Source organism: Acomys minous (genome assembly GCF_964271855.1).
Source record: "Acomys minous genome assembly, chromosome: 8".
NCBI lineage: Eukaryota > Metazoa > Chordata > Mammalia > Rodentia > Muridae > Acomys > Acomys minous.
Window position 1 is genome coordinate 104051885 of NC_140489.1, and position 14696 is coordinate 104066580.

General features: G+C 42.1%; 1 protein-coding gene across 1 annotated transcript in view; it reads left to right on the forward strand.

Moving 5' to 3' along the window:
* The first annotated feature begins 374 nt into the window (after positions 1 to 374).
* The window catches only part of PPP1CB (protein phosphatase 1 catalytic subunit beta), a 30571-nt gene continuing 16249 nt past the window's right edge, over positions 375 to 14696 (forward strand). The window contains exon 1 of the mRNA XM_084792767.1: positions 375 to 729. Within this exon, the coding sequence (XP_084648893.1) occupies positions 678 to 729 (52 nt within the window). The 5' untranslated portion in view covers positions 375 to 677. The remainder of the gene's footprint in view (positions 730 to 14696) is intronic.

Below are 14696 nucleotides of genomic sequence, written 5' to 3' on the forward strand. Positions count from 1 at the left end.
GTCGGGAAGAACGCAATCGCTAACTCTGCGGAACCACCAGGCCCTAGGGAGCTGAGAAAAGGAAGGTCATCCGTGCCTACGCCGGATCGGCCGCGCTCCCGGCGCAGCAAGGTTGGCTCCGCCCTGCGCCTGCGCAGTCGCGACAATTGGGCGCCGCGGAGTTGGAGAGGGAGGGAGCCGCGCCTGCGTGTTAGCAGCGGCGGAGGCGAGGGCGGGGAGCTGGAGCGGCAGGAGGGGGACGTGGCGCGCGTGCGCGGCTGCGCACGGCGGGGCGGCGGGCAAGGGCGGAGGAGAGGGAGTGACGCTAGGGGCGGGGCTACCCGCGGTGCGGGCGAGCTTTGCGGAGCTGGGCGGTGCCGAGGAGGAGGAGGAGGAGAAGGAGGCGGAAGGAGGTGGAGGAGGCCGTGGCGGCTGGGGTCTGACGCGGCCCGGACCGTAGGGCTCCGCTTGTTTATTTATTTATTTCCAGTGGCTGCCGCCGGGCGTGTGCGCGCGCTCTCGCTGCTCGGCGGGGAGGGGGTGGGGGGAGGGCCCGCGCCCAGGGGGAGTTGGAGCCGGGGTCGGAACGCCGCGTGACTCGTAGGTGAGAACGCGGAGCCGCCGCCGCCGCCGCCGCCGCCACCGCCGCCGAGAAGCCCTTGTTCCCGCTGCGGGGAGGAGAGTCTAGTGCCGACAAGATGGCGGACGGGGAGCTGAACGTGGACAGCCTCATCACCCGCCTGCTGGAGGGTGAGTGCGGCGTCGGCTCGCCTTCCCCGCCAGGCTGCGGGGCCCTTCCCGCTCAAACCGAACCCCGGGACGAGGGCGGGCGAGCGGGCTGGAGTGGCCCGGGAGGCTCGGAGCGCGGGCGGGCCGGCGGGGAAGCTGGGCCGAGGCCCGGGGCCCATCGGCCGGTACAGCTTTCCCAGGAGGCGGTGGGGCTCGGCTTGGGCGCTCTGCAGGCCTCCGCAGACCCTTCCGAAGAAGGGGTGAGGATGCCTGCCGCTGGGCTTTGTGTGTCCGTGGGATGTGTATTTCTCTGTTCTCTTTGTGCGTTGCCCTTGGCCGCCTCCGATTCTCGTCCCGGTAGTGAATTTTAGAAAAACCCTAGTATGGCTCTCAGATCGTTTGCATTTTTTTTTTCCTTGATGCGCTAGAACGGATCGAGGAGAGGATGGGATGACTAGTATGCCATTTATTATCTGGCGTACAAAAAAAATAGTAAAAAAACAAAAAATCTTGGATCAGGTTGGAATGTCCGTTAGAAATACGAAACGCCCGGATACATATGCTGAAGGGATTGATTTGGGGGCTTAAATTTTTAACATGTTTGAGCTGAGTTTCATTTCTGCACAAACTTAGTAAATGACTGTTGTAAAATATCTCTTGGGCTTAAAGGGTATTTTACAAGTCTTCACAGCATTTGAAGTTCTGGGCTCTCACGCTTTATTGATTAGTTTTGTGTTGGTGGGTACATAAGGAGGAAATTGAAGAGATGGAGAGACCAGTAGTCAGCTGTATTGATCCATTGCGGGATACTATTCAAAGTTGAAGGCGGTTCTTGCTCAAAAGAGCCCTTTTACTCTAAAATTTATGTCGTCACTAATTGTTTGGGGAATGTGTAAAGAAGAATTGTGGTTTTGAATGATTAAGAGTCCTCTTTGTCAAACACCAAATGAATGTGTGTGCTGCTTTTGTTTACTATAGCGAAGCAGTTTGTGTTTGTTTACTGAAGAGGGTTGTGTGGGGAGGGTTGACTTTTCTGCAACTAAAGTACAGCATTATCTATCCGTTGTAAAAAAAAAAAAACTAAACAAAACAAAAAAACCTCTGCATGTTTGCTTGAGATGTTAAAGTCTTTCAGCAGCCTTAAGACTGAGAAAGAAGCAGTAGTTTTGTTTTTTTTTTTAAACCAGGAACTCTTTCTTATTTACCTTTTTCTTTAGTATCAAGTTATTCCTGGGAGGCCCCCTGCTGCTTGCTGTGTTCACTACTCGGGACTTTGTGGTCTTTAACTGATAGGAACATCTCGATGGGTCTGTGAGAAATTTAGTTAGAAAAAAATATATATACGCTTTTAGTGCATGGCTGGCTCTCAGGGAAATAAGAGTTATTTAAAATTTTTATATCTTGGTCTGCAGAGAAGGGAATTTCAGCCCACTTCTGTTTCCATGTATTTTCCAATTTAAATTAAATTTAAGTCTGGTTGTGTCTGTTTGTTCATATTTTTAATTTTTCATAAGTACCTGATAGCAGACCCATGTATTTTAAACAGATCTATAACCCTTGAAATCAGCTATACCTTTATATCATTACAGATACTTAAACTTACCAAGTAGAGTGAGAGTTGCAGAGAAAAGGGAGAAAGTAGCCTAAGCTGTGTTACTGTTGAGTATTTGGTTCTAGCTTCTGTCACCACCACTCCCAACTCCCTCCTTTTTGGGTAAGAATTCTTGTCAAGATACATTGTTATTCTCCCCCCCCCCCCCCATAGAGCAAGTGTTTATTGACTGCTTTGCCAGGCACCAGGAATCCAAAGATAAGACACTCAAGGAGCTCAGTATAAACAAGTGACTTTTCAGAGTTTTCTAACCTTCCTGCTCCTCCTGTGTTGAACATACAGTTTACTAGTAGTTTTGTTACGTTCTTGCGCTTTAATCCAATTGAAAACTATTTCATGTTATTTAATCTGGTTGAAAACTACTTTCCTTGACATCTTCCTGTTACTCGGAAATATTGCCAGTTCCTCCCTTCCTCTCCAGATCTAGACCTGTTCAAATAGTTGTCAAAGACTATTTCTAGTGATAATTTCAGTCTTTAAAAAAGTTTTTAAAAGATTTTTGAAACAAGGTTTCTCTGTGTAGCGTTGGCTGTCCTAGAAGTTAATCTGTATACCAGTCGGGCCTGGAACTCAGATCCACCTGCCTCTGTCTCTGCCTTCGGAGTGCTGGCATTAGAGGTGTGAGCCATCACTGTTTGACAGTCTACTTTGGTTTTCAGTGATACTGCATACTAATATAACTAAAATTCAAGTGTTGCTATTTTGCAGAGTTGCCTAGCAGAATAACTGTGGTTATATTTTTTTGTGTGTATCCTTGATGAAAGTGGACCAATAAAAGATACGTAATTATACCTAGAATAAATTCCAGAAGACTTCCATCGTGGTAGTCACTATTGAAAACCGTGAAGAGAACATAGGGTAGCCTTGTGAGATAACATTTGTGAGTTCAGAACGTTCAACCATTTCACAGTGTACATACATGTAAAAACCCCATATTGTACCTAAGAATACTCAGTTTTGTCTGTCAGTTAAAGTTTGCTTTGGCTGAGCAAAAGATGTGCTTGAGCTTGAAGCCTCTTTAATCCCAGCACTCAGTAAGCAGAGGCATCTAAATTCTAGGCCAGCACAACAAAAACTCTGCTTTTGTAAAAAAAATGTTCTTGCATCAAGGGAAAATTTTGACCCAGAACCAGTCCCATTTTAAAAGTGTTTATGTTACAGTACATTCTTAAACTATATCTGCTTGCCAGTTAGGCACAGAGACTTTTTTTATAAGTTACTGTTTGACATTATGATTTCACAGATCCTTTAGGACATTTAAATAAAAATGTCGGTGCATTGTTTGGATAGGGTGTGCTTCTCCAGTATTATTTTCTTGGTTGAAGTTTTACTGACAACTGAAAAAGAATGTCTAATTGTTTTGTCCCCTGTAGGGACCCTGCTATAACATTCTTGTGACTTATCATAATTGATTATTTAAATTAGGATTAGTTTCTGTGGGTAAGCTAGAAAAACCCAGTGAACGTTTTTGCTTAGAGTAGGTCTCTAGGGATTTGAGGTGGAAGCGGGAGTCACCGGGGGCCTTAGGTCACAAATGTGGAGTTCGTTTTGGGAGAAGTCAAAATGGCAAAGTAGGTAGAACCCAGATGCTTTTGAGGAAGAGAATCAAATAGTGTCTTTGGAAGCCAGTTCCCCTAGAACTGGAATAAACGATGGCTGTGAGCTACCTTGTGGGTGCTGAGAATTGAACCCAGGTCTTCTTTGAGAGCAGCCAATGCTCCTAACTGCTGAGCTATCACTCTGTCCCAAACCTTACCTTTAAAGGCAACTTTATGAGATGCAATTCACATACCATATGGTCCACAGTGCTATCACCACAGTCCACTTTAGATGTCCGTCAGTCCATCTGACTGGTCCACACACACACACTCAGTGCCCTGTTCCATTTTTTTCTTTCTGTTTCCCCCTAGTATAAGCTGTAGAGGAGATCATTAATCTGTTTTTTTCTGTCTCCATGGATTGGCCTGTTTGTGCACGTTTTATGTAAATAAAAGTGCAGATGATGTGGTCTTTTTGTAACTAGTTTCTTTTTCTTTTTAAATTTTGAGACAGTGTGTCACTGTGTAGCTTTAGCTGGCCTCAAACTCACAGAGAGGCTGCAGGGATTAACAGCTCTGTGGCTCCTGGGCCTCTTGATGTATTCAGGTTTCATCTGTGTTGTAACTTCATTTCAGTATGTTTTAGTACTCCATTGCTTTTATGGCTAAATAATGTTCCATTGTAGAAGTGCTCGCTGCCTGATGGCTGTTTGATCATTTTCCTTCTTGACCCTGTGGACAGTTCTGCTCACAGGTTGCATGGCCATAGGCTCTCAGTTCCCTAGGGTGTAGCTAGGAATGGGGTTGTCACATGGTAACTGTGTTTACATTTTTAAAAAAACTTGCAGGCTAAACTAAGGGCCAGCTGCTCTGGCCACCTTTTCACCCACAGGGACCATCACTGTACTGTATGTGGACAGGAGGTAGGGCCATTAGAGATGGAAGCTGCAGAGTAGAGAAGGCCATTGGGGGGAGATGGCCTTTTCGTGGTTATTTTGGATGAGAGGTAAGTGCGCATACATAGATAGTAGCTTTTTTTTTCTCCAAATATAGACCGACCCTTGTTAATTAATTCCCCACTCCCTGCTCACCCACCCTTTGTTAATTAGTTTCAGCAACTAAAGGAAATGGACTTGAGAATAACCCAGAGCTATTTTGCTACTTAAATCTAGACCTGGAGCCGTGCAGTTGTGCACGCCTGTGATCCTAGCACAGCCAGGCTACACAGAGGAAACCCTGTCTCCAAAAAGCAAAAACAAACAAAACAGAAAGAAGAAAGAGAGAAATGTCCAGGTATTTTTATACAACTAAACTCCTATTGAGTATTTCTGAGACAAAAGTTTCAGAATTAATTTCAGTGTCAGTAGGTAAGACATGGCTTAGTGGGGTGTGTTTGGACTCCTGAGTCTCCTGCGGTTTAGTTTGTTCAGGTACAAAATTATAGCCACTGGCAACCACTTCTATTGTAACTAGAAATAACCATTTCAGGGCTTATTTTCTCTAGGAAAAATAAGACCTATGAAAGTAGGAAAGAGAAGTCAAGATCACTGTCCTGTCCTTCTGTGTATCACTTTATTCTGAAAACTGAGTTGGTTACTTTCAAAGTTGGGGTTATTAGTAGGTAAAGTGTAATTTTTACAGCTGTTTTCTGAAGTAGAATCTCCATTTGATTAGTAAGACGGAAAAACTGAGGTGGTCTTTATTCTACTACGGGAAGTACAAGACCAAAAATGTAGATGCCCATTCTAAAGTGAAAAGACAGAGAAGCAGCACTCACCAAGGCCACTGGTTTGGTAGAGGAAGATATCTGGGTCTTCTTAGGAACTTGTCATGCAGCAGAAAAAGAGGCATAGGCTCTTGTCCCTTCCAGCCCTGTACTCGTGTGTGTAGCACAGTGATTTGCAAAGTATTTCTAATCTCCTGAATCACTGGCCAGAGAGAGTCTTCCCACATTTCCTTGCCCTGTGTAAGGAAAGACCAGTAGAAGTTTTGTGCATAACCCAAAAGGAGCATGCTTTTGGTGGCAGGGAGGCTTTAACCCAGCTATTTCCCCATGAAGGAGTTCTGTTACAAGAGCATTAAACTATCCCAGACCAGGACAGCTACAAACGTAAGAACTTCTAGGCTTATTTATTTGAAACAATAGTCATTATAGTTTAGCATAAATGATTATTCATGAAAAATAATTTCGTACGTTATTGAGAAGAATGTTGTTATTCATATATGTAAACCTAAAGTCTGCACAGAAGACAGCTAAGTTCTTAACCCTCTTTGTTTCATTCTGGTTAGTTATTTGTGTTTTGTTTGCTTGTTTTTGAGACAGGATGACTCGGAACTTTCTGTGTAGACAAAGCTTGTCTGGAACTCCAGGGATCTGCCTGCCTCTGCCTCTCTGTCCTTCTCTGCCCCTCTGCCCCTCTCTACCCCTGTCTGCTGGGTGTCACGTTCGGTCTGTTTTGATTCATGCCATTGGCTGAAATATATGAAGAAAATCTGTGTTTGTATTTTTAAATTTCCGTGTGTGTGTGTGTGTGTGTGTGTGTGTGTGTTTGTAAAAGTCAGTACAACTTTTGGTAGCTGGTTCTTTGCTTCTGCTTCTACAGTGTTGGATCTGGGGAGCCAACTCAGGTAGTCAGTCTTGGGAACAAGTATCTTTGCCCGTATCTGTATCTTTACAAAATTAAAAAAAAAGAAAATGTGTCTTTGCTGGGCGTAGTGCACACATCTCTAATACCCAACACTGGGAAGGAAGAGGTAGGTACAACTCTGTGAGTTCAGATCCACCCTGGTCTCCACAGTGAATTCCAGGCCAGCGAGGGCTACATAGTGAGATTCTATATCAAATACATTTTTAAAAATAGCCATTTTATGTAATTGTGAACGTTTCTGGGAGCTTTTTTGAAAATTGTAATACAGACTATAAGATTGTTTTTTCTATATTAAAGTAGACCTGACACTTTGCATGCATGGGTTTATGCATGACTTGGTGATAGACGGTCATTTGGAAAATGGTTTAGCTGAATTGTATAGATCCAAATCCATCCAAATGTTAATAGATAGAAGAATTCTGTTCACCATGGCAGTCCATTAGCAGACACCTTAAAACTGGGCTGAGTTATTAGAAGATTTACAAGGTGGCCATGTTTAAATTTTTACTCTTTACATCTTGAATTTCATCATTGGCTACAAGTATCATTTCTTTGAAATGACAAGTGTTTGTTTTTTACCTGTTAATTATATAAGTCTGGTAGCAATAGTTTTGCAGTCATATGGGTTTTTTGAGATAATTATTACATTGTATGCAGCAGACACGTGATTGAATACTTAGCATTTTCTCAAATAGACAATTAAAGTTACAATTTCAGAAGCCATCATTAATTGATCTTTTTTTTAAATCTGCTTTTATCTCACTCATTATTTTAATGACTTGCATAACAGGAACACATGATTCCTAGTAATTTGAAAACTGATCAGGTGTGTGCCAAGGTGTCAACAGCTTTAAGCACATTGCTTTCCCGTTCATTGCAGATGTCAACATAATAGAAGTTCATACTTTGAACTGGGTACTTCTTTATCTCTGAGCTAGTTCATCCCAGCCGGCCATCCGCATCCTTTCCTCTTGTACTACACCAGCTGTCTGCTTGCCAGTGGGGTGGCTGGGGTGGGGCTGGGGGCTACTTAAAGTGTATCACAGAGCCTTTGAGAAGTCATGAAAAACACTATAAAAGTTTTCATTTTTGTTTTTTCGAGACAGGGTTTCTCTGTGTAACAGCCCAGGCTGGCCTCAAACTCACAGAGCTCCACCTGCCTCTGCGTGCGCAGCTTCCTTCTCTTTTTGTTCCTAATAGACAGGCTTATTGCTCAATATGGAGGAATGCCTCTGCAGAATTTAGGAAACCTAGAACAGTTGACATTAGTTAGTGATGGGGTGAAGAGGGGAGAAATGACATAAATGAAAGTGAAAATGTCATTGGTTGGAAAGGTTACTAAGATTTCGAGAGGTGCACATGTAAAGGCGCGATGGCATGGTTCTTTTTGGTTTCTTGCTGTTCTTTCAGTTTTATAGAAAGGAGTCACAAGAGTAACTTGAAGAAAGTGCAGATGATAGTGAGAAATAAACTTTGTGGATACAAGATGCGCAGACACGACACATCACACCCGTCTTAGTTCAAAAGACAAACCTGTATTGCGGAGTTTTTCACACATATAAAAATTGTAATAAAATGATTAAGTACGATTTGGTGGGGGTTTGGTTTTGTTTGTTTTTTGCTTTTGTTTTAATCACTGGAATGGAATTCTTTCAGAAAGAATAACATTTTACTTAAGATTCAAAGTTAGCGTTTTCAGTGTCGACTATCAAATTTGTTTGTAAGTACTCATCTGTTAATGCTGATCTGTAATGAGATTTTAGTTTTTATATTGGAAGATGTCCTTTCACACGGTTAAGAGCTGCCAAATGCAAATAATGGTCTATAAGCATGTGGTTTTATTTGAGCATATTCATTACTTAGAACACATTTATACAGTTCTTTTCACATTTGTCTTTTAATGTGTTATGTTACATATTGATTATTTCCAAGTATAGAGCTAGGTGAAAGCTGTTTAGCTGCCCAGTAAATAGATTTTGATGTGGAAATTGCTTTTGCATTTAAGGTCTGAATGAGGCTATATCTTAAATTGGTAAATAATTTGCTATAGATTTATGAGAATAAAGATCTCACTTGCTTTAACTTTTGATCACATGGAAATTTTAATTGTCAAAATAGCTTACACTGCAGGGCAGTTGTGGCACACACCTTTAATCCCAGCACTTGGGAGGCAGGTGGATCTCTGTGAGGCTAGCCTGGCCTACAAAGTGAGTCCAGGACAGCCAGGGCTGTTACACAAAGAAACCCTGTTTTGAAAGACAAAACAAAAAAGAACTTACACTATGTTTGCCAACTGTGGGTGGTGGGGGAAATTCTTACAATTTTAAGTTGGACTTACTAAGTACCATTAAGAGATGGATAGTGAGGTCACACATACACCTCCAGCACTCTGTAGTCTGAGGCAGGGGGATCTTGAATTTGAAGTCAGCATAGATTATGTATCAAGACTCTATCAAACAATTCTGTACTCAGTAATAATGATTAAGAATAATTTTCATGGGTTGAAGAGATTAGCATTTATGAGCATGCGCTGCTCTTGCAGAAGATCTATATTTCTTTCCCAGCATCCAATGTCCTGTAACTCCAATGCAAAGGGATGCTGTTAGGTTACTGTCTCGAGATATTTTTAAAGATTATTCCAATCAAACATAATTGACCTACCATTGGCAAAATGGCTTACAGTTGAGCCACTTGGCTGACAGTTGAGCCACTTGAAAATTTCTTCGTGAATTTTGAGTTCGAGACCAGCCAGGGATACATGTTGTGACCCCCCAACTCAAAAAACCAAACCAAACAAATCAGGAATGCTACCAGAACTACCAGTCATGCTGTCCAGGTACCAACAGAAGGCAAATTGCTAACCCATCACTGACACTACTAACAGGTGCAAGCAGAATGGCTTTCTTACAGACGGCTGTGAGCCACCATTAGGTGCTGGGAATTGAACTCAGGACCTTTGGAAGAACATCCAGTGCTCTTAACCTCTGAGTCATCTCTCCAGTCCGCCAGAATGGCTTTCTTAAAAGAGCAAAAGGAACATGTGTTTATCTAGAATTCCAAATCTAATGAGAATATCCATCACCAGTAAAGGCAGAAATAAGAACAAGTTAGAGCTGAGAAAATTGGTTTAGTGGAGAGGCTGGAAAGATGATGGCTCAGTGGTTAAGAGCAGGGCTGCAAGTCCCAGCACCCACATAGCAGCTTGCAACCATCAAAGACTCCAGTCCCAGGGAGTCTGGACTAGAATTCTTTTTTTCTGTAGGAAGCATTTCACTAATGTGATACATACACATATATGCAGACAAAACACTCATACATGTGCAATTTAAAAACAGGGAAAAAAGTAAGAGGGAACCTAGCATGGTGGCACAGGCCTATTTTTTAAGGTATTGCAATGGGGTGGGGGTGCGGGGGCCAGGGGAGTTGGAGAGTGGTTAAGGGCCCGGTTCTTATGAAGAACCTGAAAGGCAGAAGCCAGAAGATCAATTCAAGATTATCCTTGGCTATGAAGTAAGTGTAAGGCCAACCTGGGTTATATGAGACTGTCTCAAAAACAAACAGTAAATGAAAGAAAATCAATGGAAGTGCAAATAGAATGAGTTAAACCCCCCCACCCTCCCTAAAAAAATGCAAAAGAATAAAAAAGGAAATAGAGAACAGATAGGTCAAACTGTAAACAAATTGTAAAGTGTAAAATGTCACCTGACTTTGTCAGGAACCATAGTGGGTGTAAAAGAAACAAACTATTCAAAATATGAATACAGTCCCCAAAATATTGAGCAAATATGTGTCACTGTGAAACCTACTAATGTGTGTCAGTAATTATGATCTTAAAAACTCAGCAAAATATTTGCATGCTGAATCTGGTCATGTATACTAAAGATAGCATGTCATAAACTGATGAGCTTGTTTTAGGAGTCCAAACTTATTCTAATACTCAGTGTATCGGTTAAGATAAAAGATATTAACAATATAAAAAGGGAAAGTTTGTGGTTATCTTAATTTTAAAAGTATTTGGTAAAACTTTTTACATTTCTTGGCAGAAATTCTTAGTATAGTAGAAACAAACCTTTTCTTCAAGATAAGGAACATAAAGGTATAGTTGTCAGACTTACTGTGAGTTGCTGGGTGCCCTTGCCTCTAGTTCAGGAACATGATGAGAGAAACAGCATCGCTTCTGTTCCTGGAAATTCTGGCCAATTCAACAAGGAAGAGAAAATAAATAAGGATTACGCCTTAGTCACTCATCTATTGCTGTGAAAAGTCATTATGACCAAAGCAACTCTTGTAAAAGAGAGCATTTAATTGGGGGTTGGCTTACAGGTTTGGAGGATTAGATCATTATCATCATGGTGGGAAGCAGACAAGCATGTGCTAGAGCTGAGAGCTTTACATCCTGATCCACGGGCAGAAGCCAGAGAGAGAAAGAGGGAGAGGGAGGCACTCAAGACTGGGCCTGGTTTGAGCTTTTGGAACCCCAAAGCCCACCCCTATGACACAACTACCCAACAAGGACCCACCTAATCCTTACCAAATAGTTCATCTACTGGAGAGATGTAAATATGTGAGTCTGTGGGGCCGTTCTCATTCAGCCCGGCTCCCATAAGCTTGTAGCCATATCATGATGCAAAATGCATTTAGTCCAACTTCAAAAGTCCCCATAGTCTGTCACAATCTCAAAACTTTAAAAGTCCAACATTTCTTTTGAGACTCAAGATAATCTCATAATTGTAGCCTCCCTATAAAATCAAAAGGCAAATTACATACTTCTAACATACAGTGGAACAGAATCTATATTACCATTCCAAAAGGGGGGAAGAAGAGCATATGATGAGATACTTGACAAAAACAAGAATGAAACCCAGCAGGACATAACTCCAAACGCTGTTCCTGTGTCTGATGTCAAAGCGTTCTCCAGCTCTCTAGGTCCCTTCAGTTTTGTTGGCTGCAACACACTTCTCTCTTTTGGGCTAATTCCAGATTTTATTTAATAGCAACCCTCCTTGGCAGGTATCCCATGATTCTGACATCTCTAGCATCTTGGGGTCTCTAACACAATCCATCTTCATCTTCATGCCTCCATTCAGGGACTGCCCTGCTAAATATGCCTGGCTTCAGAGGCATCCTTAACCACCAAGGAAGAAGATGCCCTAACCCCCACCCCACCCTTCTCCGTAGACTTCTTGACTAAAAGGGCTGAAGCTGCCAAGTTCTGCTGCCTGCTTGACCACATCCATAACTTGTATTTGCATACAAGTTGACTTGTTGATGGTTTCTAGGCTGAGGAAGTCTCATGCTTTGTACTTTCATGGGTAGCAGGTTGGCTTGGTGAAGTCTTGCCATGAGGTCACAACTCCATTTTCCTTAGCAGGCTCCTTTTGAGCACAAGACTTGGCTCCAGCATTACATTTTCTGGTGCTCTTTTCTCCTCAAACTGTGCGTTTTGTATTTTTTCTTTGTCCAAGTTGGTTCTTTTCATTGTAGATCTGCATAAAGTGATCATTATTAACTATGTGACACAGTCTGTACCATGCTGTCTTTGAAGGCTCCTTGGCCAATGACATTAATCCAAAGCCTTTCAGCTAGCCTGAGGCAAATGTTTAGGACAAGGGTAAAAAGCAGCTACACTCTTTGCCAAATTATCACAAGAATTGTCTCTAAGTAGGCTAATAATATTCTTCCTGTCCGAAAACTCTTGAGCTGGGCCTGCACAGTCCACATCAGCCTTCAGCATTAACTGTCTTCCAAGCTCCCCTAGGATGGGCTGTTCAGCCACACCTACAGCATTTAACTACTTTTCTAACCCATATCTCCAAAGCAGCATGGTCAAGCCTGTCCCAGCTATGCCACCCACTGTATGATAGTCTTCTGTTGCTGTTAAGAGACACCATGAACAAGGCAACTCTTTGGGGGCTTATTTACAATTTCTGAGGTTTAGTCCATAACCATCATGGTGGGAAACACACAGGCATGGTGCTACAGCTAAGAACTTTGCATCCCAAATCCACAGGCAGCAGAGGGTGGGGTGGAGAGAGGGGGAGTAGCTGAGCTTGGGGTTTTGGAATTACAAAGCATCCCCAGCAACACACATTCTCCAACAAGGACACACCTCCTAATCTTTTCCAAACCGGAAACAGGCTGGGAACTAAGCCTGCAAATATATGAACTTACAGGGTCATTCTCATTTAAACCACCACAGATTGGGAAATAATTAAAACTCTGTTTTTATAATTGAAATAATTAACCTTAAAATTTCAAGGAAACAGCTGTGCATGGTAACACACGCCTGTAATCACAGCACCGGGGAGGCAAAGGCAGGTGGATCTCCATGAGGTAGAAGCCAGCCTGGTTTACAAAGCAAGTCCAGGCCAGCCAAGGGGACATAGAGAAACCCTGTCTCCCGGGAGATCGGGGGAAAAAAGAAACTGTACACTTTTATAATAGTACATATATAATTGATTCCTATATCTATTCCTATGATATATGGTCTCTCTCTGTGTGTGTGTGGTGTGTGTGTGTGTGTGTGTATGTATAAGATCACACAGTGGGAAAATAAACCGTTTACATTAATCCTCTCAGTCAGTTTGATGAAAAACACACAAGACTGCCACAATAAATGCTAGGAGGAAAAAATGGACATTGCTCAGGAAAATGAGCAGAGCTAGCAAGATGGCCCAGCAAGTAAGGTACACACACATGAAATGAAAGAATAAATGGCAAATAAAAGGAGAAGAAAGGTTATGGGCTGGGGAGACTTAAAATTTAGGCATCAATTTTGCCAGACTCCTCAGTTTCTCATAAACCCCCGCAAGCCCCACAAACATGGGATCAAGCATAGACAAAAGCCAATTTTAAAACTTTGGAAAACACAAATCTCCCAGATTACCCCAAGAATCTTAAAGGTCAGGGTTAAAATATTTATAATCCCATGCATTGAGAAACTATGATAATGTGATGATGACTTGAAAAAAAGAGGCATGGTAGTGAGAGTATAGGTTTTTGCAAAGTGGCCACTGCTGTGTAGTGGGAGAAAGGTCATCTGTAACAAGTGCTACAAGTCAGTAGTCTGTGTGCATGGACAACAGTGAACTCTGGGCTGGAGAGATGGCTCAGCAGTTAAGTGCTCTTGCTGCTCTTCCAGAGGGCCTAAGGACCCACATGATGGCTCACGGCTGTCTGTAACTTAATTTCTGGGGATATGACATCCTCTTGTATCTTTCACTGGCCCTGCAAACATGGTGCACAGACATGGAGGTCTATACCTATATGTATGTATACACCTATACATATAAAATAATACTTAAAAAAGTAAAAAGAACCTTGACTTTTGCCTCAAGAAACAAACCACATAATTTAAGATGAATTATACAATTAAATAAGCTGTAAGCAAAAATTAAAAAAAGGAAATGTTTTTAGAAGGGGCAGTGATTTCATGGTAATATGCAAAAGCTCTAACAAGTGAAAGACAAGATTGAACTAGCTGGAATTGTTTTTAAATTTATATTTATTAAAGAACTTCTTTTCATTGAAACAGGATTAAGACATGGGAAAAGGTCCATCAAGTTTTAAGTAATAAAATCCCAGCACTCAGGAGGCAGAGGCAGGAGGATCACTGTGAGTTTGAGGCCAGCCTGGTCTACAAAGGAAGTCTAGGACAGCCAAGGCTACACAGAGAAACCCTATCTCGAAAAACAAAAAACAAACAAAAAAGTTTTAAAGACTAATCAAGCAGACTTAATTTCCCTCAAAACGAATATCCAAATGACCTATTAATTGTAGGAAAAGTCACTCAACAAATTTAGTAATCAGGGAGATGCATATTAAGATTTCAGTTCATGCTTCTTATATCTCCAACAAAGCTATTGAAACTTAAAGTACGGATGATAGTCAGTGTTGACAAGGACAGAGAGCAGCGGTGATGACTTGATTATAATTTGAAACACTCACTATGTAAAATTGCTGGTGCCTTCTCTCTGACTTGGTTCTACTCAGTGTTACAGACATGCTCAAGAAAAATGTTGTTGAAGGTATTCATGACATTGATGGTGGCACCAAAGCTGAAATGTGTGGCAGTCATTCAGTGGAACACTTCAGATGCACACACTCGGTTACATGGGTAGTAGGTAGGTCTTACAGAGAAGAGTGTGAACAAAAGAGTGTTTCTGTTTTCTGAAGTTCAAAAACGCATTA